The sequence below is a fragment of the Solanum verrucosum genome, unplaced genomic scaffold, assembly GCF_900185275.1.
Source record: "Solanum verrucosum unplaced genomic scaffold, falcon-dt-bn FXZP01000257.1, whole genome shotgun sequence".
NCBI classification, from domain to species: Eukaryota; Viridiplantae; Streptophyta; class Magnoliopsida; order Solanales; family Solanaceae; genus Solanum; species Solanum verrucosum.
In genome coordinates, this window is record NW_026020539.1 from 1,719,833 (window position 1) to 1,746,716 (window position 26,884).

General features: G+C 34.2%; 1 protein-coding gene and 1 long non-coding RNA gene across 3 annotated transcripts in view; one reads left to right on the forward strand and one right to left on the reverse strand.

The window, feature by feature from the left end:
- LOC125809969 (uncharacterized) overlaps positions 1–26,884 on the reverse strand; it is a 96,888-nt gene that overhangs the window by 29,440 nt on the left and 40,564 nt on the right. The window lies entirely within an intron of this gene.
- Positions 17,409–22,280, forward strand: LOC125809939 (putative E3 ubiquitin-protein ligase LIN-1). 2 transcript variants are annotated; one of them, XM_049489470.1, is made up of 13 exons: positions 17,409–17,610; positions 17,708–17,793; positions 17,872–18,987; positions 19,058–19,202; positions 19,318–19,572; positions 19,679–19,985; positions 20,194–20,318; positions 20,397–20,513; positions 20,796–20,927; positions 21,003–21,125; positions 21,338–21,595; positions 21,769–22,014; positions 22,089–22,280. In XM_049489470.1, exons 1-13 carry the CDS (start codon positions 17,416–17,418, stop codon positions 22,104–22,106), a joined length of 3,123 nt encoding a protein of 1,040 aa, XP_049345427.1. In that variant the 5' UTR covers positions 17,409–17,415; the 3' UTR covers positions 22,107–22,280. The 2 variants fall into 2 exon arrangements, with proteins under 2 accessions (XP_049345427.1, XP_049345428.1); XM_049489471.1 differs by having other exon boundaries at positions 19,061–19,202.

Here is a 26,884-nt window from a genome sequence, read left to right on the forward strand (position 1 = left end):
GAACAATTTTCACGTACTCATAAAAAATCAAAAGTATTATATCAACTAACTCTTTTTATGAATTTTTTTAGCTACTTTTTCATCTGTCCATTTTTATTTATTCATTACATTATAAATAATTATTCATTTGTTACTTATTTATTTTAGAAAATCAAGTGATAATTTATTACTTAAATCCTAATTCACTATTATTATTAATCATAATCATTTGCTGATGCGTTTTTTAAAATATAAAATTTATTATTGTATAGACCGGGTTCCATCGTTATAGAAAAACCAATGGAAAACATTTTGGACCGAAAAACGTTTTCGTAGTAACTTGGAATTTCCCAACCTAGTCCAGATTTGGACGAAATCGAAGTCATTAAGGTCTACGGAAATTTGGTAGCATTTGGGTGACCAAATTATGATTTTAATTACATGAGTAGTTAGATAAGTCGTTAAGAAATCCGTACGACTTTACGAAATTGAATTCGGGTGAGTAGAACTCCGGAAATTGATCTTAGCGTGAACAAGTAGTTTTTGGGTGTCGTTGGTTGAAGGTGTGTTGTGAAATGGGGGTTTTGGAATTCTTTAAATTGCTCACTGTTTCGTGCAAGCCGCTTTGGCGGTGGTTTCTGCCGCCAGGGAGGGGCCGCTATAATGGGGTGATGACCGATGTAGCGGACCAAACGCCACTTAAAGTCGTAAATAAACCCCAAAATTATTTTATTCTACAATTTTCGAATTTGAGAGCTAAGAAACGAATCCGGAAAGGGAAGGATCAAGTTTCTTAGGGTTTCAAGCTTGTTTCGAGGTAGGTGATGGTTATGATTCTATGATTATGTGATGTATGTTTGTTCTTGCTTCATTATGATACATGTATGTATGCGAATATTGCATTAGTGATCACACTTGTTGTAAATGAGGATATATGACTATGAATACCATGAATCATGACTTGATTGTATGATTATAAGAATGTACTTGTGATTGTGATTGTAATTGTGGCTTGTTGAATAGATCGGGTGTTGCATTCTGACACACTAACTTGGATCGATTGCCACGTTCCGGCATAAATATGGGATTGGTTGCCACGTTATGGCATAATCTTTGGATCGGGTACCACGTTCTGGTATGCTAACTATTTGGGTTTGGGTTCCACGAGAGAACCAATGACTTGTCATAATTATTTATCTTGAGAAATGTGAAGTTGTTCGTTGTTCATAAATGTTGATAATATTGTATATGTTCGATATATGCATGTGATTATATTGTTGTATTGACTTATGTATGTTACACTTAGTGGGATAGCCGCGTGATCCTACCATTACACTGATACTGCACTTGCTTTTTCTTTGTTGAGTACAGGGCATCTTAAAGCGGCTATTGACAGACCTCATTTAGAAGATCAGTGATCGTCGTTCAAATTCAAGGGTGAGCCAGTTCTTCCAAGCAGCCATGAGTTCTCTTTCCGTCTATGTCCACATTTCGGACTTAGACTTTCTAGTTAGTTGATTAGTTCATTAGTATGGAGTTGTATCCCTTCTTGTCTAGACTTGTTGAACTGTAGATGTTTTGGTACATTGACTTTCAGGTACTAGGTGTAATTTCCACGTTGTTTAGTTATTAGATATTTTGGAAGTTTATGGGAACTTCAGCCTTTAGCTATTTAACTTGCTTTTGTAACTTAAATGCTTTAGTTTTTGGGTTTAGTTGCTTGGTTTGGGTTGTAGTAGTGGTTCTCCCATCGGAGGGTTAGAATGGGCTCCAATCATGATGGTTTGGGTCGTGACAAAGTTGGTATCAGAGCCTAGGTTTGTTGATCTCGATGTACCAAAATGAGTCTAGTAGAGTCTTGAGGAACGGTACGGGGACGCCTTTACTTTTCTTCGAGAGGCTATAGGACTTTAGGAAATCTCTCTATTTTCTCTTGTTTCCTTCCGTGTTATAACTTGATTCCAATTGGTATCTGGTGATTCTAATTGATATCTAACCTCATTCACTCTTTTGTCTACAGATTGTTAACACTAGATTCAATGGCGTCAGGCCTGTAGCTCCCGCCAATGCTCTAGCTGAGGAATCTACAGCGATAAGTCGCGGTCGAGGCAGGGGTAGAGGAAGAGCTAGGGGTAGAAACCGAGGAAGAGTGGCACCTACTAGAGATGGGGTACCAGTCGAAAATGCTCCCCAAAATGAGGCCCCTCCCGTGCATCATGAAGAGATAGAGGAGAATTTTGAGGTTGAGAATATTAAGGAGGTTGGACAAGAGGAAAAGGTGCAGGCTGAGACTACCGATGTTCCTCCCATAGACCCAGTGTTAGCACAACAGATCATGTCATTCCAGAAAGGTTTGGTTGGTCCTGGAGTGCTTCCTTATGCTCAAGCAATTCAAGTTCCCGCCAATCCTCCTATTGATATCACTGTCCTCAAGGTGGGAGGTAATATAGATAATGATGTTTTCTTCCATCCTTTGTTGGGTTCTGTTATGACTGGTAATGAGCATGAAATGTTGACTATGTTTTTGAAGCTAAAGCCTCCTATATTTCTTGGTTCTGAGAGTGAGGATACTTATGAGTTTATCTTAGATTTCTATGAGAGGCTTCATAAGTTGGGAATTTTCCATCAGCATGGGGTTGAGTTTGTGGCTTTTCAACTTCAAGTGAGGCTAAGCAGTGGTGGAGAGCTTATATGGAATGTAGATCTTCAACTCTACCCCCACTCTCTTGGACCCAATTTCATGCTCTGTTTTTAGAGAAATATATGCCTAGAACTTTGAGGGATCACAAGAAGGATGAGTTCATGGATTTGGAGAAAGGTGGTATGTCTGTGGCTACTTATGAGGCCAAGTTCCATGTTTTTTCTAGATATGCTACTCAATTGGTGACTACTAAGGAGGAGAGGATCCGTTTATTTATTAAGGGATTGAACTCTGAGTTGCAGGTATTATCTGTTCATATGCCTCTGCAGGGACAAGCTTTAATGAGGTAACAGACTTTGTGAATAAAGTGGAGGAGGTGAGGCGAGACGGTCAGGCTAAGGCATTGGCAAAAAGGGCCAAGAACTCAGGTAACTTTCAAGGTTTTTACTCCAGGGGGTCCGGAAGGTCAACGCTTGCAGCCAATCCAATTCATTATAATATGCCCGCCTCTACAGGTAACTACTTAGGAACTTCATCTCATAATTTGATTCAGAATGGCTAGGGAGTCGCGCCTTCGATGGGTGGCAGACCATCTTTTGATCGTACTTGCTACAATTGTGGAAATCTGGGCATATGAAGAGAGATTGTCCCCACCCACGTGTGTTAGATTCCGCTCAGCAGCAGATTAGAGCAGTGGTTCCCGTGGGAAATGATAATAATGGTAGATGACGTCCACAAGGTGAGCGAAGAGGTAATCAGCGAGGTCGTGGAGGTAGAGGAAACGGTAACGCAGGCAAGGGTAACGTGAAACCAAGCAAGGAAGTAGCTCGTCAAGATGATAGGGCTCAATGTTATACCTTTTCGGGCAAGAATGAGGTAGAAGCGTATGACACGGTGATCACATGTACTATTCTTATCTGTGACCGGATGCCTAATGTATTATTTTATTCATGTTCTACTTATTCATATGTATCCATGTGATTTGCCTCAGAATTTGCTATGATTTATGATATACTTGAATCCCCCATCCATGTTTCTACCCTAGTTGGAAAGTTTGTCATAGTCACACATGTCAATCGTGCTTGTCCTATTTTGTTTAAGGGTTTTCAGACTTGGGCTAATTTGGTGATTTTGGTTATGACTGACTTTGATATAATTTTAGGCATGACTTTGTTGTCCTCCTATTATGTTGTGCTTAATTATAATACAAAGTCTGTAACTTTAGAAATTTCGGGAAGGGAAAAGTTAGAGTGGGAAGGGGTGTACAAGCCTAAGCAAGCTAAGATCATATCCTCCATTCAGGCAAGTAAACTGGTAGTGCAGGGTTGTTTGACTTATTTGGCTCATATTAGCGATGTTGAGGTTGAGACTCCATCTATTGAGTCTATTCCTGTGGTGTCAGAATTTAAAGAAGTGTTTCCTAATGACTTGTCTGGTATGCCTCCAGATAGAGATATAGACTTCAGCATTGATTTAGAACTTGGTACGTATCTCATTCCTATCCCTCCATATCGCATGGCTCCGGTAGAGTTAAGAGAGCTTAAGGCTCAAATCCAAGAACTTCTTGATAAGTGATTTATTCATCCTAGTGCTTCCCCATGGGGTGCGCCAGTTTTATTTGTTAAGAAAAATAATGGTAGCATGATAATGTGTATAGATTACCGGCAATTGAATAGGGTCACTATTCGAAACAAGTATCATTTGCATCGAATAGATGATCTTTTTTACCAATTGCAAGGGGCATCAGTTTTCTCCAAGATTGATCTAAGGTCTGGCTACCATCAGTTGAAAATTAGGCCTGAGGATGTGCCCAAGACAGTGTTTAAAACCCGTTATGGGCATTACGAGTTTCTAGTTATGTCCTTTAGACTAATGCGCCTGCGGCTTTTATGAGTTTAATGAATGGGGTGTTCAAGCCATTGCTTGATTCATTCGTCATAGTCTTTATTGATGACATTTTGGTCTATTCGAAAAGTGAGAAAGAGCATGCCGACCATCTTGTATTGTTCTGGGTGTTCTTGGGAAACAAAAGTTATATGCAAAATTCTCTAAGTGTGAATTTTGGTTGACTTCAGTTGCATTTTTGGGGCATGTAGTTTCAAAGGAAGGGGTAATGGTAGATCCTCAAAAGATTGAGGCGGTTAAGAATTGGGTTCGGCCTAGCTTTGTGATGGAAGTTAGGAGTTTTGTGAGGCTCGCTAGCTACTATCGTCAATTTGTGAAGAACTTTGCTTCTATTGCCACTCACTTGAATAATTTGACCAAAAATGAGATACCATTTGAATAGACTGAAAAATGTGAGGAGAACTTTCAAAATCTCAAGACTCTTTTGACCACCGCACCTATTCTAGCACCACCGATTGAAGGTAAGGATTTTATGGTTTATTGTGATGCTTCACATTCTGGTTTGGGTGTTGTGTTGATGCAGGATAAGAATGTTATAGCTTACGCATCGCGTCAATTGAAGGTGCACGAAAGGAATTACCCAACACATGATTTGGAGTTTGCAGCAATAGTATTTGCTCTTAAGATCTGGCAATATTATTTGTATGGTGTTAAGTGTGAGGTATTTACTGATCATCGTAGTTTGCAGCATGTGTTTACTCAAAAGGATCTGAATTTGAGACAACGAAAGTGGATGAAGTTACTTAAAGATTATGATGTCACCATTCAATACCATCCGGGTAAGGCTAATGTAGTGGCAGACGCTTTGAGTCGAAAGGCAGTAAGTATGGGTAGTTTAGCTTGCTTGAGTGTAACTAAATGACCTTTGGCTAAGGAAATTCAGGCATTCAAGTCTAAATTCATGCAATTGGGCATCTCAGAAAAGGGTGGGGTGTTAGCTAGCATTGAAGTAAGGACCGCGTTTATGGAAGAGATCAAGACCAAATAATTTGAGGATGAAAATTTGAATGAACTTAAGAAAAAGACCGCGATTGGTAAGGCACAAGAGACCACTCTTGATGCGGAAGGTGTGCTCAATTTTAAAGGAAGGATTTGTGTTCCTAGAGTAGATGACTGGATTCAGAAATTGTTGGCAGAATCTCATGGATCGAGATATTCTATTCATTCGGGTGTGACCAAGATGTACCGATATTTGAAGTGAATTTATTGGTGGTCGGGCATGAAGAAGGATATAGCAGAGTTTGTGGCTAAGTGTCAAAATTGTCATCAAGTGAAGTATGAATATCAAAGGCCTGCAGGTTTGCTTCAAAGAATGTCAATTGCGGAATGGAAGTGGGAAAGAATAGCCATGGATTTTCTAGTTGGTCTTCCCAAGACTTTGGGGAAGTTTGATTCTATTTGGGTAGTGGTTGATAGATTGACTAAGTCAACCCATTTTATTTCAGTAAGAATAGATTATAATGCTGAACAATTGGCTAAAGTTTATGTGAAAGAGATAGTGAGGTTGCATGGGGTGCCCCTATCTATCATCTCAGATTGTGGTACTCAGTTTACCTCCAAGTTTTGGAGGAAATTACATGATGAATTAGGCACACAACTCACTTTTAGTACTACCTTCCATCCACAGACGGACAATTAGAGGGGACTATTCAAGTGTTAGAAAACATGTTGAGGGCATGTGTGCTTGATTTGGGAGGACATTGGGATAAGTTCTTACCTTTGTGTGAGTTCTCCTATAATAATGTTATCACTCCATCATTGATATGGCACCATTTGACGCACTCTATGAAAGGGGATGTAAATCACCCATAGGATGGTTCGAGGCTGGATATGTGAAACCTTTGGAGGTAGATTTAGTGAAGGATGCTCAAGATAAGGTGCGGAGTATTCAAGCTAAGCTTTTAGCAACCTAGAGTAGATAGAAAAAGTATGCAGATCACAATATAAGCAACATGGCATTTCAAACCGGTGAGAATGTTCTTAAGGTATCACCCATGAAAGGGGTGATGAGATTTGGCAAGAAAGGTAAGCTAAGTCCGCGATACATTGGTCCCTTTGAGGTTCTGGAATGTGTAGGACTGGTAGCGTATAGATTGGCTTTACCTCCTAATATATCGGGTGTTCACCCGGTATTTCATGTGTCCATGTTGAAGAGATATCATGGTGACAGAGATTACATCATTAAATGGGACTCAATTATGTTAGACAAAGACCTCTAATATGAGAAGGAACCGATTGCAATTCTTGACCGTGATGTGCGTAAGTTGAGGACCAAGGAGATTAAGTCCGTGAAAGTTCAATGGAAGCATCGTCCAGTTGAGAAAGCTACATGGGAAACCGAGAGGGACATGCGAGATAAGTATCCCCAATTGTTCGTCGATTTAGGTACTACTTCATCCCTTTTTTAGCCTATTTTTCCTAAGTTTTGTCACTCGGGGACGAGTAATGGGTAAATTGGTATCTATTGTAACGATCATGTTTCGTTGTTATAAAAAAACCCAATGGGAAAAAAAATTTGGCCCGAAAAACTTTTTCGTAGTAACTTGGAATTTCCCAACCTAGTCCAGATTTGGACGAAATCGAAGTCATTGAGGTCTAGGGAAATCTGGTATCAATTGGGTGATCTAATTATGATTTTGATTACATGAGTAGTTAGATAAGTTGTTAAGGAATTCGTACGACTTCACAGAATTGAATTCGGGAGAGTAGAACTCCAAAAATTGATCTTAGCGTGAACGGATAGTTTATGGGTGTCATTGGTTGAAGGCGTGTTGTGAAATGGGGGTTTTGGAATTCTTTAAATTTCTCACTGTTTCGTGCAAGCCGCTTTGGTGGTGGTTTCTACCGCTAGGGCGGGGTCGCTGTAGCAGGGTGATGACCACTGTGGCGGGCCAGACACGACTTAAAGTCGTAAATAAACCCCAAAAATATTTTATACTGCAATTTTTGAATTTGAGAGCTAAGGAACGAACCCAGAGTTGTTCTTGACAGTTTTCCACCATTCTTGAGGCTAAAGGTAAGATTTTCACTCCCCGAATCCATTTTTTGATCCATAGAACGTAATCTAATGGGTAATTATCGATGGGGGAGGGTTTTGATCTAGAAACCATGGTGGAAAATGCCCTAATTTGTATACTTGGGATCATGGGTTTGATCTAGGGTTGTTAGATTTGTTAGTAATCTGGGTAATTAGTGATTGTTTATTGATTCCCGTATTATATTGATTGTTTGTAGACCAAGAGCAAGCGGAACGAATCCGAAAAGGGAAGGATCAAGTTTCTTAGGGTTTCAAGCTTATTTCGAGGTAGGTGATGGTTATGATTCTATGATTGTGTGATGTATGTTTTTTTTTTGCTTCATTATGATATGTGTATGTATGCGAATATTGCATTATTGATCACACTTGTTGTAAATGAGGGTATATAACGATGAATGTCATGAATCATGATTTGATTGTATGATTATGAGAATGTAATTTTGATTGTGATTGTGGTTTGTTGAATGGATTAGGTGTTGCGTTCCGATACACTAACTTGGATCGGTTGCCACGTTCGGCATAAATATGGGATCGGTTGCCACGTTCCGGTATAATCTTTGGATCGGGTACCACAGTCTGGTATGCTAACTGTTTGGGTTTGGTTCCATGAGAGAACCAATGACTTGTCATAATTGTGTATCTTGAGAAATGTGAAGTTGTTCGTTGTTCGTAAATGTTGATAATATTGTATATGTTCGATATATGCATGTGATTATATTGTTGTATTTACTTATGTATGTTACACTTAGTGGATAGCCGCGTGATTCTACCAGTACACTGTGGTTGTGTACTGATACTACACTTGCTCTTTCTTTGTTGAGTACAAGGCATCTTCAAGCGGCTATTGACAGACCCTGTTTAGAAGATCAGTGACCGTCGTTCGAATTCAAGGGTGAGTCAGTTCTTCGAGGCTACCATGAGCTCTCTTTTCGTCTATGTCCACATTTCGTACTTAGACTTTCTAGTTAGTTGATTAGTTCATTAGTATGGGTTGTATCCCTTCTTGTTTAGACTTGTTGAACTGTAGATGTTTTGGTACATTGACTTCAGGTTCTAGGTGTAATTTCCGCATTGTTTAGTTGTTAGATCTTTTGGAAGTTTGTGGGAACCTCAGTCTTTAGTTATTTAACTTGCTTCCGTAACTTAAATACTTTAGTTTTTGGGTTTAGTTGCTTGGTTTGAGTTGTAGTAGTGGTTCTCCCACCAGAAGGTTAGTGTGGGTGTCAATCACGAAGGTCTGGGTCATGACAATTATTTTCAAAGATTGATATTGTATATTTATATTTATTATTCCTTAAGAGATATGTCAAATTAATACTAAACAAGTAAAGATGTAAAGATGGACTAAAGGAGTAGAAATTAAATTTCCCAATTTAAAAAATAAAAAAACAATATTAAAAAAAGTAAAATAATATATATATATATATATATGACATTCCATTAAAAGTGTGCACTTTGCATATTCTTTAAGAAATTAATGAATGAATTGAGAAATGATTTTAGAAAAATAATTAATGTTGAATGTAATAGTAGAATAAAAAATGTCTTATCTCTTCATATGCTAAAGTAAAAAACTAAAAATGATAAATAATCAAGAATTTTTTATTTATTTTTTTACTGAATATAACATATGAGTTATTTTAAAAAGTTAATTTTTTAATTAAAAAATGAATAATATGGCATGGCATCTCAATAGGAGAGAGAAGAATTTTTTTTTATGTGTCATGTATATTTTGAGGAAAATATGCAAAGTTGGGTGATATTGTAGTCTTAAAACAAACATAAGTGATATTATTTAATTGACAAATTAATTTCTCAAACATGGGTGACTATCTAGGGAGTGGGACCATGAAATATTATTATTTTGTTTAGATATTATTTAATTGATAAATTAATATTTATTAATTTAAAGAGTGTTTTGAGATTCAATGAAAGTTAATTTTTAATTACATCAAAATCATCCTACTAATTTAGTTATCATATTTATTGAATTCAATAAAAAATAATTTTATGGTGCAGTTTGAAAAGCAATTATTGCATCTAAAATAATGTTACACGTTTAGAGGTCCAGAGTTTAGATGAAATTGTGGATACCATCGAAAAAACAATGTTGATGATGAAGTTGAAGATGAACAATATCTTCTAAACCAATTACGCGTAAGGAAACACTCATCTCATTTTGAACTCTTCACAATTTTATGGTGCAGTTCGAAAAGACAATACCTGAACTTTTGGATGCATTAATAAGAAAAGTTAGAGATGAACTTTGACTAAATTTAAAATTTAACAAAAAAGAAAACAATAGAATCATATTTCACTAAATTGTCTTAAACATATTTGTACTTTTCAAGAATTATTAATTTATAATATTAATGGGACCATATATTTATACAGGAGTGTCCTGAAAAAATATTATCTTATTGAAATGAGTGATTTTTTCCATTGGCCCAAGTCAGGATCGGAGAAAAATATTATCTGATTATTAATTTATCTGAGTATTAATTAGTGAGGTTTTACTGTATTTGCTTTCAGATGAATTATAGATACTGAATAGTGAATATCAATAGGGTATCAAATTTAATGGAGTTCTTATTACCAACATGGGTTGTGGTGCACTGGTGGGAGTGCTTCACCCTTAGCTAGAGGTCTCGGGTTCGAGCCTTGGGTATGGAGAAAATCATGTTGGGAGTGTCACCCCCGAATGGACCCTGCAGAGCGCGATCCGAATTTAGTCGAAGCTCTAGTGTGAGCTCCAGATACCGGGTGGAAAACCAAAAAAAAAAATGTTGAAGTAAACAGTTATGCCTTTTCACTTCCTATGGATGTTGCAAAAAAAATTTATTTTTGTTAAATTATCAAATTAAATAGACGATAAATTATCTTATATAAATGGACTTATATGTCCAGAATATGATCATCACTGGAAAATATAATAGAGGAACAATGTAAATGTACTAGGTATGTTCATTTTTCTGCTAAACTATTTTTAATACAAGTTTAATAATAGATTTATAATATTAAAAATTAAAATATATTATAAGATTCTCCAAATAAATTAGAACGGATTGAAATTATAATCTTTCTTTTCCCTCTCTAAACAACATTTGGTGTGTTGTGTATGTGTAATGTATGTGTATGCGGGTTCCTCAATGAAATATACCCCTTCTCCCCACGTCCCGCCTCACCCAACCCACTATCACCCATAATAGAGATAACGAATCATGTTTTCAAATTGTTAATATTAATTTTTTATTATCTTCACTTGACTTAATATAATTAACAAGTGCCCTTCTTAATAATATAAACCAAATCTAGTTATTTTGTTTACTCGTTAATTTTTTAATTTGTATTTTATTATTCACATAACTTCAATTTATTATAATATATGAACAGTAATAAGTGTATTATATAATCACTTCATTATATTTCAAATTATTATCTCCCCCACCCATCCGTCCCTCTTCGTACCTTTTTTCTACTATACTTTAATTATTTTTCGCTAGTTTGACTTTGAGTTTTTTTTTTATGTTCATTAAATTCATTAGTTATTGAGATTTTAGTTACGTGGTATATATAATTTAAGACTTTTGAATTTAAGTTACTTAAATTTTTATATTTCAATACTCCTTGATTAGAAAATACTTTTTCATCTAACTGAAAGTCGTGCTCTTCACATTTTTTAAATTATAATTTCTAAATTGTTTTCTAATTTTGTCCTGACTCACGGTTAATGCATTGATCAATAATTATGACCTTTCATTACTGTATAAGAAATGACATTATACACTCCATACATGTTTCCTTTTTGACATGTATAAATTGTAAATGAATCAAATAAATTTACATAAATTAATTAGTTCATCCCAGAATTTATGAATTCAAATATCTGCAAATTGAACTAAACAACAGGTTGAAATAATAGAAGAAAATGCACTGTTTTCTTTTTCAAAAAAAAGTTTTTATATACTTTTTTCTCAAGTGACATTCTCATCTTTGTATAAAATTTCAGAAGTAAGTTTTGTTTTAAGAATGCTTGAATATTTTTTTCATTTGGTGAACACGACTATTCCTTGCTTCTAATTTAATCTCTCTAAAAAAAATATATACTCAAGTATTCTAATGCAACACAAAGAAACACCCATTATATTGTGTGTGAGATTGTAACTATTCATATTGATTTTATTCTTACAGAATGGAACGCTTTTTGAGATAATAAAAATACTATTAATACAAAATCAACCTAACAGAGGAACAACCCTGAGGGGTAGCTCAGCTGGTAAAGGCCTGGGACAAAGTCCTTCAGGTCGCCGGTTCGAGCCCCAGCAGGGCCACTGGAGGCATTACAAACCGGCCGCGTCTCCAGGGCCCCGTGGAACTAACCGTGGTGGACCCGCCTTGAAACAGCGGGACCCGATGGGTACAGCTAGTCGGGTTCGCAAAGCGACGCCCGAAAACCACGGTAAAAAAAAAAAAAAAAAAAAAAAACCTAACAGAGGAACGACAACCAAATCCGAATACCAATTGAGTTCAATACATGCTAAAATCACATAAAATGAAACATTTTAATATTTGCTTTAAAAATGAATAGAGTAGGACTAAATTATGAAAAAAGAAAATAGGAGATGGAGAAAATAATTATCAAAGTAGTAATTCATGTACTTAAAATATCCAAAGATAGCGTAAATAATCCATTGTCATAAAATATTTCAGAATACTTTCATTTCTCTATCATCAATTTATTCTTCTTCATCATCGCATTGGAGAGGATAGTGATTACTTCACTCATACAAAAACAATATCATATAAAACAATTAAAATATAGGGCATATAAACATACAATACATTCTTATACTAACTCTCAATTATTTTTTTATGATCTTAGCGAGTGCAATTTATTTTTTTGTTGAGATGTTAGTTTGCTATGTTTGGATTGTATTTTGAATAGTTGGTTTCAAGAAGGTGTGGGTGATGAAGATAAGAATAACATTTTTTTTTAAAAGATGTGGGTTATAAGGTTTAAATGATTTTTAAGGATAAGGTTAGTTATTTTTTGAAATTTAATTTTGAAACTAATTATTTAGGTATTTAATAATGACTAATTTTGTGCTTTTTGCCAAAGGACGTGTGTTCTTCCCATTTTTTACATATTTTTTTGGATTTAAAGTTTTTTTTCCTTTCTATTTTAAATAATGCATGTTATATTGAGATTATTTTATTTAATAAGTATATATTACAACAAATTGATACAACTTGAGTGAAAGGGAGTTTTAGAAAAAAAAAATTAAACAGTCTCAAGTGAATAATATTTTTTATCTCAAATTAAAAACACTTTCTTCTTTGTTATTGTTTGAAATAATTTTTTCCTAAATGATATGATAAATCAATTCTTTTTCATTATTTTGTCATAAGTTATAATAATAATTTTTTAAAAATAAATTTAGTTAGTATAATAAATCTTATTTTTATCTTATTTTAATTAGTATTAAATCATCTGTTTTTAAAAAATATTGACATTTGTCATTATTTGTGTGAGTTGATGATATGTGTCTATTTTATTTAATAGTGTGTATTTAAATAGTTGTATAATATATAATTATTTATTATTTAAAATTTTATAAATTTGTGGGGCTGACATGTGGCATTTTTTCTTCTCCTTTTATATATAGATTTATAAATCAAACTCATGTTGATAATACGCTTGTACTTTTATCTTATCGTGTCTGCAAAATTCATCTCTCGAGTTGGCATATTCCAATCAACAATTAGACAATATAATAAGAATATCCATCCACCATTACATGTTCTCTGATCGAGAAAGATGATGAACATACAAGACAATGCATAGATATGAATTGGAATGAAATTTGAAAAAAATAAGGTTGATTTAGGTATATAGGAAGAGAAAGCTTTGGAGATGATAAACATAAGGAATAGTGACCGTAAAACATGTATGAAAATAAATGATTAATCATGTAATTGCATATTTACTATTTAATATTTAAATAAATCTATAATAAATAAATAAAATATACTATAGCTATGTGCCTTAAATATATAACAAAGTTTGCCATATTATGTAGTTTTTCCTTTATATAATAGCAGGGGGTGAAACGTGCAATGCACGTTTTCAGGACTAGTATTACTAAAAGGGGAAAGCTCCAAGCTTTAAAGTTGAATTACCATTTTACCCCTTCATTATATTAAAATGTTATAAATTATTTAATTAATTAAATAGTAAAAATAAAATTATAATTCACCCAAGGCTTAATTACATGTTTTAGGTTCAAAAACAAAATTATGCGTGTTTAGATAAACAAAATGTCAAAACATTTCAAATTCTTTGGTACGTTAATTTAGAAACAGTTAATATTTAAAGGAAGCTACTTTTTTAAATGTTGTCATACTAAATGTTAATAATAGTTAAAATAATGATAAGAAATAATAATTTCTCATTTTACAAGCTTTCTAAAATTAGTTTATACATTTCCGGAATGATTATAAATAATAGGTATATAATTTAATAAAATAATTACTATAAAAACTTGCAGTAGCTTATGACTTTATATGGTTTTCTATAGCACTAATATTATAAGTTCAAAAAAACTTTAAAGAGATAAAAATTAATTTTAGAAAGAATCTTTTTCACTACCCCATTAACTACACATACATACAATGTATGTTATTTATTTATGTCATTTATTAAATTAATAAATTTATATTATCTTGAGCTCGTAGTTATAAAAATTTTGCAGAAATTGAAGAGTTGTCTTTACATTATTCAATACAGATTATTATATTAGTCAATTTCCTCCATATATCAGCTCACTCTTTTGCATTACTCTTCTTTTACTCAACATACTTCCTTATTCATGGTTAGGTAAATATATTCTACTGATTTTTCTTCTATTCCTCTTATTACAATTTTACATTTTTCATTCCAATTTATTGATACTATTTTTTCTAATTTTGTCTTTTCTTTTTTTAATAGAAGTTATTGTGTGCAATTCGTATTATAATGCAAAAAGAAAAAATGACTTTATAGTGTTTTCAAAAATATAGATATAATTGTTGTTATGCATTTCAAGTTTTCTTTATATATACACGGTTGAATGTTGATGTATAGATTGAAAGTTTCTCAATGAATTGCAGGGATTATCGTGAGGTATGATTGATTAAACTCATTAGAAATACATATTCTTAGTATGCTTATAGTTTGAAATTTGAGGATATCTATTTTGAATTCTTATCTTATACATGTTTTCCAATTTATATTACAATCAAATATTTTTTTATTTATAAAAAAATTATAACATAGACATATATTATACAACCATATGGGATATAAGTTCAACACACGTGTCCAGATACTAGTATATATATATATATATATATATATATATATAAAAGTTGGGGGACCGCATATAATTTAATTCAATAAATGATAATTTTGCCATAATTTCAATGTGTTGTTATGAGCTACACAAAGCCGCACAAGAAAGTTCTTCAAAAAACTCTAAGCTAAACTAAAAGATAAGATTCAATATTAAGAGTTCTTCAAAAAAATCTAAGCTAAACTAAAAGATAAGATTCAATATTAAGTTTCTTAAAAAATTACTTAGTTAAACTAAAAAATAAGATTCAATAATCCAATAATAGATAGATTTTGCTTCTTTTTAGCCCTTTGTGAGAATTTGGGTCTAAAATTCGAGAAATTGTAATTCTACCCATACCCATACATCCGGGCCTCACTAAAGTGGCTGAGAGTTCGTAAAGCGACTATCCATATTCCTAAAGCGAACCACACCTTTCTTGGCCCCTCCACAGAAGCAGATCCTGAGTGGTCGCTTAAGTGAACCTTTGACTTTTGTTGACCTTGACCATTCGTAGAAGCAAACACTCTTTTGCTGGTGCAAGATCAGAGACAGTTTTATGTCAGTTTCAGCTCATTTTTCCACTCTTTTCCATCATGTTCTTCCAAGAGATAAATACCTGAAATCAACACAATTCAATGAATAATTAGCCTCTTTCTCTCTTTGAGTGCCACAAAATCATAAGAAAAAAGCTTCAAATGAGTGAAAAAATTTCACTCATCACACGTCACCGGAATGAGGGTTCTCTTTATATATATATATATATATATATGAGATGATTAAAAATAAGTGGGATTCGCTTACGAAAAGTGATGAATGCCCTCACATATCTCACATCTTATATGAAATTTGGAATGTGACAATAATACAAAAAAATGTAAGTTGGGGGACCACACTACCCCATATAATTTTGCTCAATAATTGATATTTTTTCCATAATTTAAATGTGTTGTTATGCCTTGGTCACAAAAAATAAAGACAAATACGCACAAGAAAGTCCACAAAATAGGGTGTAGAAAAGAAAATTGAGAGTATTGAAAACACTCATGAATTTGGCTCAAATTATTAGTTTCGTCACTGAATTATTGACAGATTTAGAAATACCCCTCTACTCGACTAACTAAACTTAGATACACCCCTGGTACACCCCCAATCTGCCACATGATGACATAGCAAGTGATCTTAAACTCTTGTAGGAGCATGGACTCTTAATAAAAAGTCCAGAGAAGTGTTGAAAATACCCTTTAGGGATATATTTCACTCACATTGCAAGATCAGATGTATATTTAACTTCAGTTAGTCAAGTAAAAAATGTTTTTAATACTGTCAATAGTTTTGAGATGAAATTAATAATTCACGCCGAGTTTGGATATTCCCTGTCAAGAAAATATGGTGGTATGGGTCAAAAAAAAGAGCCGGCTATACGGCAAAACATGTTTTTGTCACTTGACTTTTGAATAAGAATGTATAGTTATTGTAACATTTGTCATTTGGCAAAGTAAGTTAAAATAGCCGTCCCTGTGTGTACTTTTAGCTCCACTTCACCAAAGTCAAAAAGACTTTAGTTCTATAGCTCCAAAAACTTTTGTAAAACCATTTTCGTTTCACATGGCTTCAGAGAGCATTCTCCGCCACACCAGCGTGTTCTTATCGGAAATTCTTGCGCATTCTGAGCTCCGTCACTGGCTATTCTCACTCTTTCATCAATCCGCTGATCAATCTGTTGCAATTGAAACTATAGAAAATGCAGCTTCCACTTCCAATTACTCCTCTCTCAAACTAGCTGCTGAAAAGATCCTTGTTTCATTAGACTCTGAAAACACATTTTCTTCCTTTTTGTTATCTCTCGTTTATACTCTTCTGCATAAACCCGTAGATGCTGCTCTTAGTCTTCTTCATGTGTTTTACACTGATCCTTTCATTGCAAGAGTGGAAATTGCACCTCTTGTTTTTGAACAGTTGTTTCTCATTCATTTCATTCCTATTCTTCACTGGTACAATCACCAAAGGTCAACAATTATGCCATTATTCAACGCGGTTTCAGCACCTACCATGTCTTTGTCAACTATAAGCAGAGAGCAAGCCTCTCAGTTGAAGGATTTGGAGAATGAGTATGAGGAAATTCTTGATGAGAATTGTAGAGTTTTTTCTCGATATTTCAAGGAGGTTTTGCGAGCCAAAAATCAAGACAAGATTATTGATCCACCATCTGTAATTGTACAAAGGAGTGACTGTTTTGAGTTTAGCAAAGATGAGGAGATGATCAATCAAGAATATGGATTGAAAAATCGACGGTATAATGTAATGCTTTACTATTATTTACAATTCTACCTTAACTTTACTTTGTTGTTTACAGTATTTTATTCATCTTATCACAATGGTTTGCTGCTTTGATTTTTACTTTAGTTTTCTATGACTGATTATTGTTGCATACATCGGTGCAGCCAATATGGACTGATTCTGTTGAAGGAGACAAGTCAGTCATGAAATTGAATAGTAGTAGCAAAGAGTTTTCAAAGTTTCCGTCTTTTTATCCTCAGAGAGTTTCCCTGAAAGTTCTTACAAGTCAAAGATCATCAATAAAATCAAAGCCATCCAATTTTGATTTGGAACATGAGTCTTGTTCAAGTGATGATTCCAATGATCCTTGTTCCACTGAATCCAAGGGCGAAAATGAGGTAACCGATTGATAATAACAATGAATCAGAATAGCCTGAAGACTGATACACCTATACAGATTGTTCTAGTTATTAAAGTGATCCTTGTGTCTTTTAGGATATGAACAAAAGAATGTCATTGCTCAACACAAGGCAGACGCAATATCTAAACGAGAAGCAGCCTATTATCAGAGAATCAAGCTGGTTGGTATAAATAAAGCACTTGCTAGAATTATACATTTTTTTTTTTATATAATATTTATGATTTTATTGCTATATCAGCCATCCAGATGCTTTAATGGAATCCAGTGGAAAGAATACACCACCAAAGGATTTTGTATGTCCCATAACTACACATGTACTTGAAGATCCAGTGACTCTTGAAACTGGTCAGACATATGAAAGAAAGGCTATTCAAGAATGGCTGGAGAGGGGAAATGCCACTTGTCCAATAACACGGCAGAAGCTACATAGTACTCAACTACCGAAAACAAATTATGTGCTCAAGCGCCTCATTGCAAGCTGGCAGGAAAAGGACCAAAATTCAGCTCCTCTTCATAGGTGTGAACCTGAATATCAACCAGTGAAGATACCAGGTCCACGTACTAGTTTAGGAGGCCTAGGTTCTTTAGATGGAACCATCAGTGAGCTTCGTCGTGCAATAACCAACCTCTGTACATCAGAGATTCTAAGAGAGTCTGAAATGGCAGTGCTACAAATTGAGCAGTTCTGGAGAGAAGGTCAGATGGTTGGTATTCAGACAATGCTCTCAAAACCTCCAGTTATCAATGGTTTTGTAGAGATCCTTTCCAATTCTGTTGATCCCGATGTTTTGATGGCAACGATATTTCTCCTCTCCGAGCTGGGATCAAGAGATAATGGTGTCATCCAAACACTGACCAGAGTTGACACTGATGTAGAATGCATTGTTGCTCTTTTTCAGAAGGGATTACTGGAAGCTGTTGTTCTGATCTATCTATTGATGCCATTTATTGGAAATCTTGCAGAAATGGAATTGCTGGACTCTCTTCTAAAAGTTCTCATCAGTCGTGAGGAAGACTTGGTTAGCATGTTTATGAAGCCCAAATCAGCTTCAGTGCTTCTTCTTGGACATGCTCTTAAAAACATAGAGGAGGAAAGATCTTCCAAAATTGTCAAGAGGTTGACTTCGGCAAAAGTAGTAGAGTCTATTTTATGCAGCTTGGAAGTTGAATTAGTCGAAGAACGACTATCAGCTGTGGTTATATTATTGAGATGCATGCAACAGGATGGAAGATGCAGGAATATGATAGCTGATAAAGCTGAATTAACACACCTGTTAGAGAGCTTCATTGAGTCGAACGATGCAGATAGGTTTGAGATTATCCAGTTCCTATCTGAACTGGTCAAGTTAAACAGGTATATTACTCTCAACTATATGAAATTCCATCTTGTTCAAATGTCTTCACTCACTGTATTATTTCTCCAGAAGGGCATTTAATGAGCAAGTGTTGCACATTATTAAGAATGAAGGTACTTATAGCTCAATGCACTGCCTCCTCATTTACCTACAGACAGCTCTCCCTGATCAGTGTCCTGTTGTGGCTGGCCTACTTCTACAGCTTGATCTGCTTGTATGAGTCTTAGATTATATCTATTTCATCCTCAACCTAGTTCTCTTTTTTTTCTCTAACTGGACATGAACAATCCAATCTCATGTGAAATAACATGGGCTGTCTTGAACTGCAGGCAGAACCAAGGAAAATGAGCATCTATAGAGAGGAAGCTGTAGATGTCCTAATTATGTGTCTCAAAAATTCAGATTATCCTGACTCTCAAATAGCTGCTGCTGAGACACTTTTAGCGCTCCAAGGAAGGTTTTCCTATTCTGGTAAACCTCTTATTAGGGAGTTTCTACTTAAACGTGCAGGACTTGACCGGACAGATCATAGCAATGCAGCGCAAAATGATACTGGATATCTGTCTAGTAGTCAAGAAACAATGGTCAGCTTCATTCCTATAAATGATACAGTAGCATTCCTAAATCATGTTACCAGATGTGAAATACTTAATTTCAATCCCCTTATATTCTGTAAAAAAACATTTATAGGAAGAAGAGTTAGCTGCTGAGGACTGGGAGAGGAAAATGGCATTTTCTCTGGTCAGCTATGAATTCGGATTACTATTTGAAGCTTTAGCAGATGGCCTGAAGAGTAAATCAGCAGATTTATTTTCTGCATGTTTTCTGTCTGCTACTTGGCTGGTATACATGCTAACCATCCTTCCAGACACTGGAATTAGAGGAGCAGCAAGAGTATGCTTGCTCAAGAAGTTTGTATCAATATTCAAATCTTCAAGGGATACAGAGAATAAAGCACTTTGCTTGCTTGCACTGAGGAGCTTTATCAGTGAGCCTGGTATGTGGAACATTCAATATCACGACATTTATCATGTAGGCTTTTGGGTGTATATGAGTAGTAATCAGTCAAATTGATATGGAAATCATTTGTCTATACATGATGTATTTTTGACATGCTACTGTGGCTTAGTTGGTCATGGTTTTATATCAAAGACATAATGTTGGTCATTGAAGATTATTCTCATTTGTCATATGGTGAATTTCAGAAGGACTGCATGATCTAACAATCCATGTGAAGGATATACTTAAAGGTTTGAGAGAACTAAAGAAATCATCCACCATGGCTGTTGAAGTTTTTAACCTTTTTTCAGAAGAGCGAGAATCTAGTGCTGTAAGTTTCTGGCATATCCCCACATTTAGTTATCAACAATATTAACCACCCTAATCATCCAAATTTTATTGTTATCAGGATATGTGGAATCATAAAGAAATTGCACTGGAGGATTGCAGTGTTAACGGTGAAGTCTCTTCAATTGTGTGCTTCAGAAATAAAGTTTTTTCCAGTCATACAGATGGAACTATAAAGGTTGATATATGCTATTTTCAGAAATGTCCGTCTTTTATCACTTGTAAATAAGTTGTGAAACATTACCTTTAAGATATGCTAAAGAAAAAGAAGATATGAGATGTAATAAATGTTAAAGAGTGGTCTTAGTCTGCCCCTGCGTATCATGAATACTTGTTTATCAAAATTGTTACAGAGCAATGTTTAGTAAAAGGACCTTGGTCAAGTTCAGTGTCACCAGTTCAATTGTAGAACAAAAGCTTGCAAGGTTGAGTTTGATGGGAAATTTCTTTATTCTTGAAGGTATGGACAGTAAAAGCTAAAAGCTTACACCTCATCCAAGAAATCCGAGATCATCTCAAAGCTGCGACAAGCCTGGTAGTTCTACAATCAGGAGAAAAGTTGTACAGTGGTTCACTTGATAGAACTGTGAGGGTAAGAGATACATCTCTTAAGACGCATAGCACATACGGTTTATCTTTCTAAATCTGTCTGTCCTGGCACTTGTAGGTGTGGTCCATCCAGGATGAAGGAATAGAATGTGAAGAAATTCATGAAATGAAGGATCATGTCAATAACCTAATGGTCTCAAACAGCTTGTCATGCTTCATTCCTCAGGGAGCTGGCATTAAGGTCAGTTCTCGAGAGTCTTTAAGTACAAATTTAGAATGTTCACTTCACATTTTGTGAAAATAATAACCATTGATTGATTAACAAACAATCAATAAACATTGATTGATTGGGACTTGTTTTGTAGTAGAAATCTTGCTGAATGTTGATAATGAGTTTGTGTGTGAATTATTGGAGGTTGTTCGTTTAACTATATCTTGTATCCCAAAAATCAGGTGCATTCATGGAATGGAGCAACCAAACTTTTAAATCAACAGAAGTATGCAAAATGCCTGACTCTTGTTAAAGGAAAACTGTATTGTGGATGTGTTGATAACAGCATTCAGGATATTGATTTGCCAACTGGAACAATTAACTCTATTCAAAGCGGCTCAAGAAAATTATTAGGGAAATCAAGTCCCATATACGCCATACAAGTTCATGATGGACAACTATTTTCCGCAGCTACTTCCTTAGATGGAGCAGTTGTGAAGGTATTGTCAAGCATACGATAGATTGTTATTCATCGTTATTAGTTTTAATCTCTGCACTAGACACTTCATGCTTCTTCACAAGTATGACCACCATAAATAGTCTTAAATATTGAACATCAGAAATATACTCATTAACATATTTTGTATTTCTATTCTTGTTTCGCAAAAAAAAGATATGGAATACATCAAACTACAGCATGGTTGGATCACTGCAATCCACATTAGACGTTCGCACAATGGCTGTCAGTTCAGAGCTGATTTATTTAGGGGGGAAAGGAGGTATTGTGGAAGCCTGGTGTAAAAAGAAACATAATAGAGTGGAGACACTACAAACTGGTATAAATGGCAAAGTTGTTTGCATGGCTCTTGATACTAATGAAGAGACTTTAGTCATCGGAACATCTGATGGCAGAATTCAGGTAGACGACTACTTTTCTTTCACTTCAATTAGTATCTTATAGTGATATCCTTTGAACTAAAATACGTTCTGCAGGCTTGGAGACTGAGTTGAAGTACAATGGTGTAATCAGCTGGTTTATCAACATTCTTTTCAGGAAATAAGCAACGAAAATTCCCGTATCAACAATGTTACTAAAATATGTACATAGTTGAATTCGTTATATCAATAAACTCTTTGGGTTTGATCTCAACTTTCTGTAGTTCATTTTGTTCAATAAGAAATGTGGATAGTCGAATGATTATCCATGTTGAAGTAAGAACCGCGTGGGTCTTCTAAACAAGAAGCTCATTACTGCACTTTGTATAGGTAAAAAATAGCCAAGACATGTGACCGTATTGAATCATGACACAAGGAAGTTAACAATGGTAACGACGTTACTCCAAAAACTAATGGTATGATTGATGATTCAATCCATACAAATAGTACCCGGCCAAGGGTTGGAATGCCCATAGGAAAAATCAATAGTCTGTTGGGTTTTAAAAGGTGTGCATGGAAAATGAAGAGTTGCGACTTTTATGAAGAGTTGCGACTTTTATGGAGAGTTGTGATTTTTATGAAGAGTTGTGACTTTTATGAAAAGTTGCGACTTTTTTATGAAAAGTTGTGACTTTTATGAAAAGTTGCGACTTTTATGAAAGGTTGTGACCTTCCGAAAGATTGTGACTTTTCCAAAGAATTGTGACCTTTCCGGTAAGGCACAATAAAAACATTTTCACACTACCCTTTGTTTTCTATAAATTGAGGGATTTCCTCTCATTTTTGTAAAGAACGAATTTTTCTGGACTTCTACTACTACTACTAAATCTAGTATTCTAAGTTTACTTTACTGCCGTTGAGTGGTTCGTAGACACCGTGGTTTTAGGTATCGATACACCGGTGAGTAAGATCGTTCTATCCTGGGAGGATATATTACATTAACCTCGGGTACTTGAGGGGAATAATTTCCTTAAGGGAACACTGTGCATTCAGTGGGCTCGATTTTCTTATTTGAGAAAAATATTTTTATATTGCTTCTAATCTGTTTCTGATTCTATTTTCTTTACTAGTTTTAATTTTCTAGTTTGAAAATACTCTTTAAACTTTGTTGTTTCTTACTAAGTTCTTCAAAGTTCTGTTCTAAGTATCTTAGGAATACAAGATGAACAACAATCTTAAGGAAATTAGTATAATGTTGATATTTCTTGTATTCTACTCATTGAGAGAAACAGATCATGGAAGTAGAAGATTAATGCATTACTTCTCCAGAATTTGGTGCTTTGTTTAGCAAGGTCGAAGTGAGAATGTACTAGAAGAATTGGTGGTATTTCGGTTAAAGATTATACCAAGTAACCTTCTAATTATTTATCTAAGGAGGAAAATAGTTTCTAAAAGTTAATAGTTTTGATATTTATCATGTACGTCTTTGGAAAAAGATCTGCAAACCATATGATTTTTGAATGAATTTTCCTTGGCAAAAAAGTGTTGCTTTTAAAATTCTTTAGTTTGCAGAATGAGAGATGCACATTTTTGTTTGATAAAATAGTATGTCAAAATGTTAGTTGGAAGGCTATTTGATAAAGCATATCTATGTGATAATCTAAGAATATGTTTAATTTTGTTTGGAGACTAAAAAAAAAACTTTTATAGTTTTGTACTCCATGTGAAATTTGATTGTGTCTAATTTTTGTAGACTAAAAACTTTTGTAGTTTTCTACTCTGGAAAACTTAGATTATGCTATTGATTTGAAGAATATGAAAACTTCACATAATAAGTCAATGTTGTACTTTTGACTTTCTATAAACTTCATTGTTATATAGAACAAATTGTACAAATTTTTTTGTCTTTATTGTTAGTATTCTAAATACTAAGTGGTATGTCTATTTGTGATAGAGGAAAAATACCAATGACTTAGAATTTGTGATTTTGTGTCTCTATGGAATGAACTTGACATTGTGTAAAAATTGTCAAAGAGAATTGAAGCACTATAATTCTTTTGTAGAATGATACTTTCAAAAGAGGTTTCACGTTGCCAATGACACTTTGATAGCATGAGGAAAAAAATATGTGGAAAAACTATTTTCAAATACTTGAAAAATATTTTTGAGATCATATTTAAAATGTGGGAGGTTCTATGCTTATGAAAAAGATAAAATTAGACTTAGTGTCTAATTTAAATTTGGAGCACAAGATATGAAATTGGATGATACTTTTGTATTATGTTAGACCCATAAAATTCTTGGAGTATATTTGATATTGTGGTCGTTGAGTTTCTCTTTTACTAGTATATGGTATGACTAGTATGAAACTATCAAATTATATGTATACTTGTTCAAAATGATTGAGTTCTTTTTATGAAAAAGTGTCAATTAAAATGTTGTGACTTTTCATGAAGAGATATGTCTATTAAATATAACTATTTGTATAGACATGAATATTGGTGAATAGTCATTTGTCATGTTTTGTAAAAGAATCATTTGGACTATATTGCCTTTATTGGACCCGATGAAACTTTGTTCATGGGTAGTTCTATAACAATCAAATTGAAAGTTATGGAAAGGTCCTTCCGAAAAGGACATTTGACAAGGTGATGACTCTAAACAATGTTTGTATCACACAAAATTGTAAGAAATAGGAACAAAATATTTGTGAGAAAAAGCTACCTCGCGGAGAGCTTTTCAAACTCAATATTTTTATTTGTTCCTACTTGATTGAGTCAAATTGTTTGTGACATGAATGGGGCATGTCAATTACAAAACCTTGTAAGGAAAACTGATCAACTTAGAAGTTTTGTCTAACTTTGAGTGCAATAAATAAAAATGTCAAGTTTGTGTGGAATCTAAGTATGCTGAGCATTCTTATAAATCCGTTGAAAGGAATTCTAATCCCTTAGAGTAGATTTACACTGACATTTGTGATATAAAGTCAACACCATCTCGTGGTGGAAAATAGTATCTCATAACTTTCATTGACAATTGCATTAGAAACGACTATGTCTATTTGCTGAATGGTAAGGATGAAGCAATAGAAATGTCTAGATAATATAATATTGAAGTTGAAAATCAGTTGAGAAAAAGATAATAAGTGATAGGGATGGAGAATATAAATCTCCTTTTGCAGAAATATGTTTGGAAAATGGATTTATCTATCAAACTATTGTCCTATTCACCTAAATCTAATGAAATTGCAGAATGGAAAAAAATAACCGAACTTTGAAGAAAATGATGGATGCATTACTTATAAGTTCAGGTTTACTACAAGACTTGTGTGGAGAAACTATCCTTACTGCAAAAGGGATCAACAAAAAGTTTCGTATTTTCAGAAAGAAAATAATTTTTTTTGTTCAGGACACAATCTATTCCATATGAGAAATGGAAAGGAAGGAAATCCAACTTGAAATACTTCAAAGTGTGGGGGTGTCTAACCAAAGTCCAAGTTCCTATTCCTAAAAGAATTAAAATAGGATCTATGATTGTGGACTGTAAAATTAGACTTGAGTAGTCTAGTGCAGGGTTTAAAAGACCTTGGAAAGAAAAAAAAGAGAATGTACTTAATGAAGAGATTCAGAGGCATAGTAAATGTCAAAGGACATCTACTTCTTTCGAATATGATTTTGTAACATTTCTTGCGTCTTCTATAGACTTATCCTTCTGGAAAGATGGTGTCAATAGTAAGATTGATACAATCTTGAGCAACCATATTGGAAGTTAATTGATCTTCTTCTAGAAAATAAACTTTTGGGTTCAAAGTGACTCTTCAGAAGGAAAATGAAAGTCGATGGAATTGTTGACAAATATAAAGCAAGACTTTTTGTCAAATGCTTTAGACAAAAACAAGGTTTTGATCTTGTTGATATATGTTGTCAGTAACTAGAATTATATCCATTCGGATGCTAATATTATTAGTTGTGGTATATGACCTCCAAATTCATCAAATGAATGTGAAAATAACTTTCTTAAATGGAGAATCGGAGGAAGAAATCTACATGGAACAGCCCGAGGGTTTTGTGATTTCTGGTAAAGAAAAGAAAGCGTGCGAACTTGTTAAGTCACTTTATGGACTAAAATAAGCACCCAAACAATGACATAAGAAATTTAACCAAACCATGTTGGAAAATAGATTTAAGAATGATGAAAGTGATAAATGTGTTTACATTAAAATCACACGATCATTGTTTGTTTGTAGATTAATGACATGTTGATCATCAGTAAAGACACTAATGACATAAATGCTACTAAACGTATGCTAGAAAATAAGTTTGATATGAAAGATCTTGGAGTTGTTGATGCGATCTTAGGTATAAGAATCCTTAGAACTCCATAATGTTTATCATTGCCACAGTCTCATTGCATTGAAAAGGTACTTGACTAGTTCAAATATTTGTATTTCAATATTGTCAAGACTTCAATAAATGTGAGCTTTGCATTTCAAATGAGTGAAGGCGAAAGTGACTCACAATTGGATTGTGCTAGAGTATTGGGAAGTATGATGTATATCAAGAAGTGTACACGATCAAATATAGTATGTGCTATTAGTAAACTGATTCGGTTCACGAGTAATCCCAATCAAACTCATTGGATGGCAATGAAAAGAGTTTTGGGGTATTTAAAACATACTCAAAACTATGTCTTGCATCATAACAATATCCAATAGTATTGAAAGGATATAGTGATGCAAATTGGATCACCGAGATCAAATGAAGTAAAATCCATGAGTGGATACGTATTTACTCTTGGTGGAGGAGAAGTCTCTTGGAAATCTTCCAAAAAAAAAAGACATGTATCACTAGCTCTACAATGAACTCTGAGCTAGGTGCTCTAGATAAGGCCGGTGAATAAGTTGAAAGACTCTG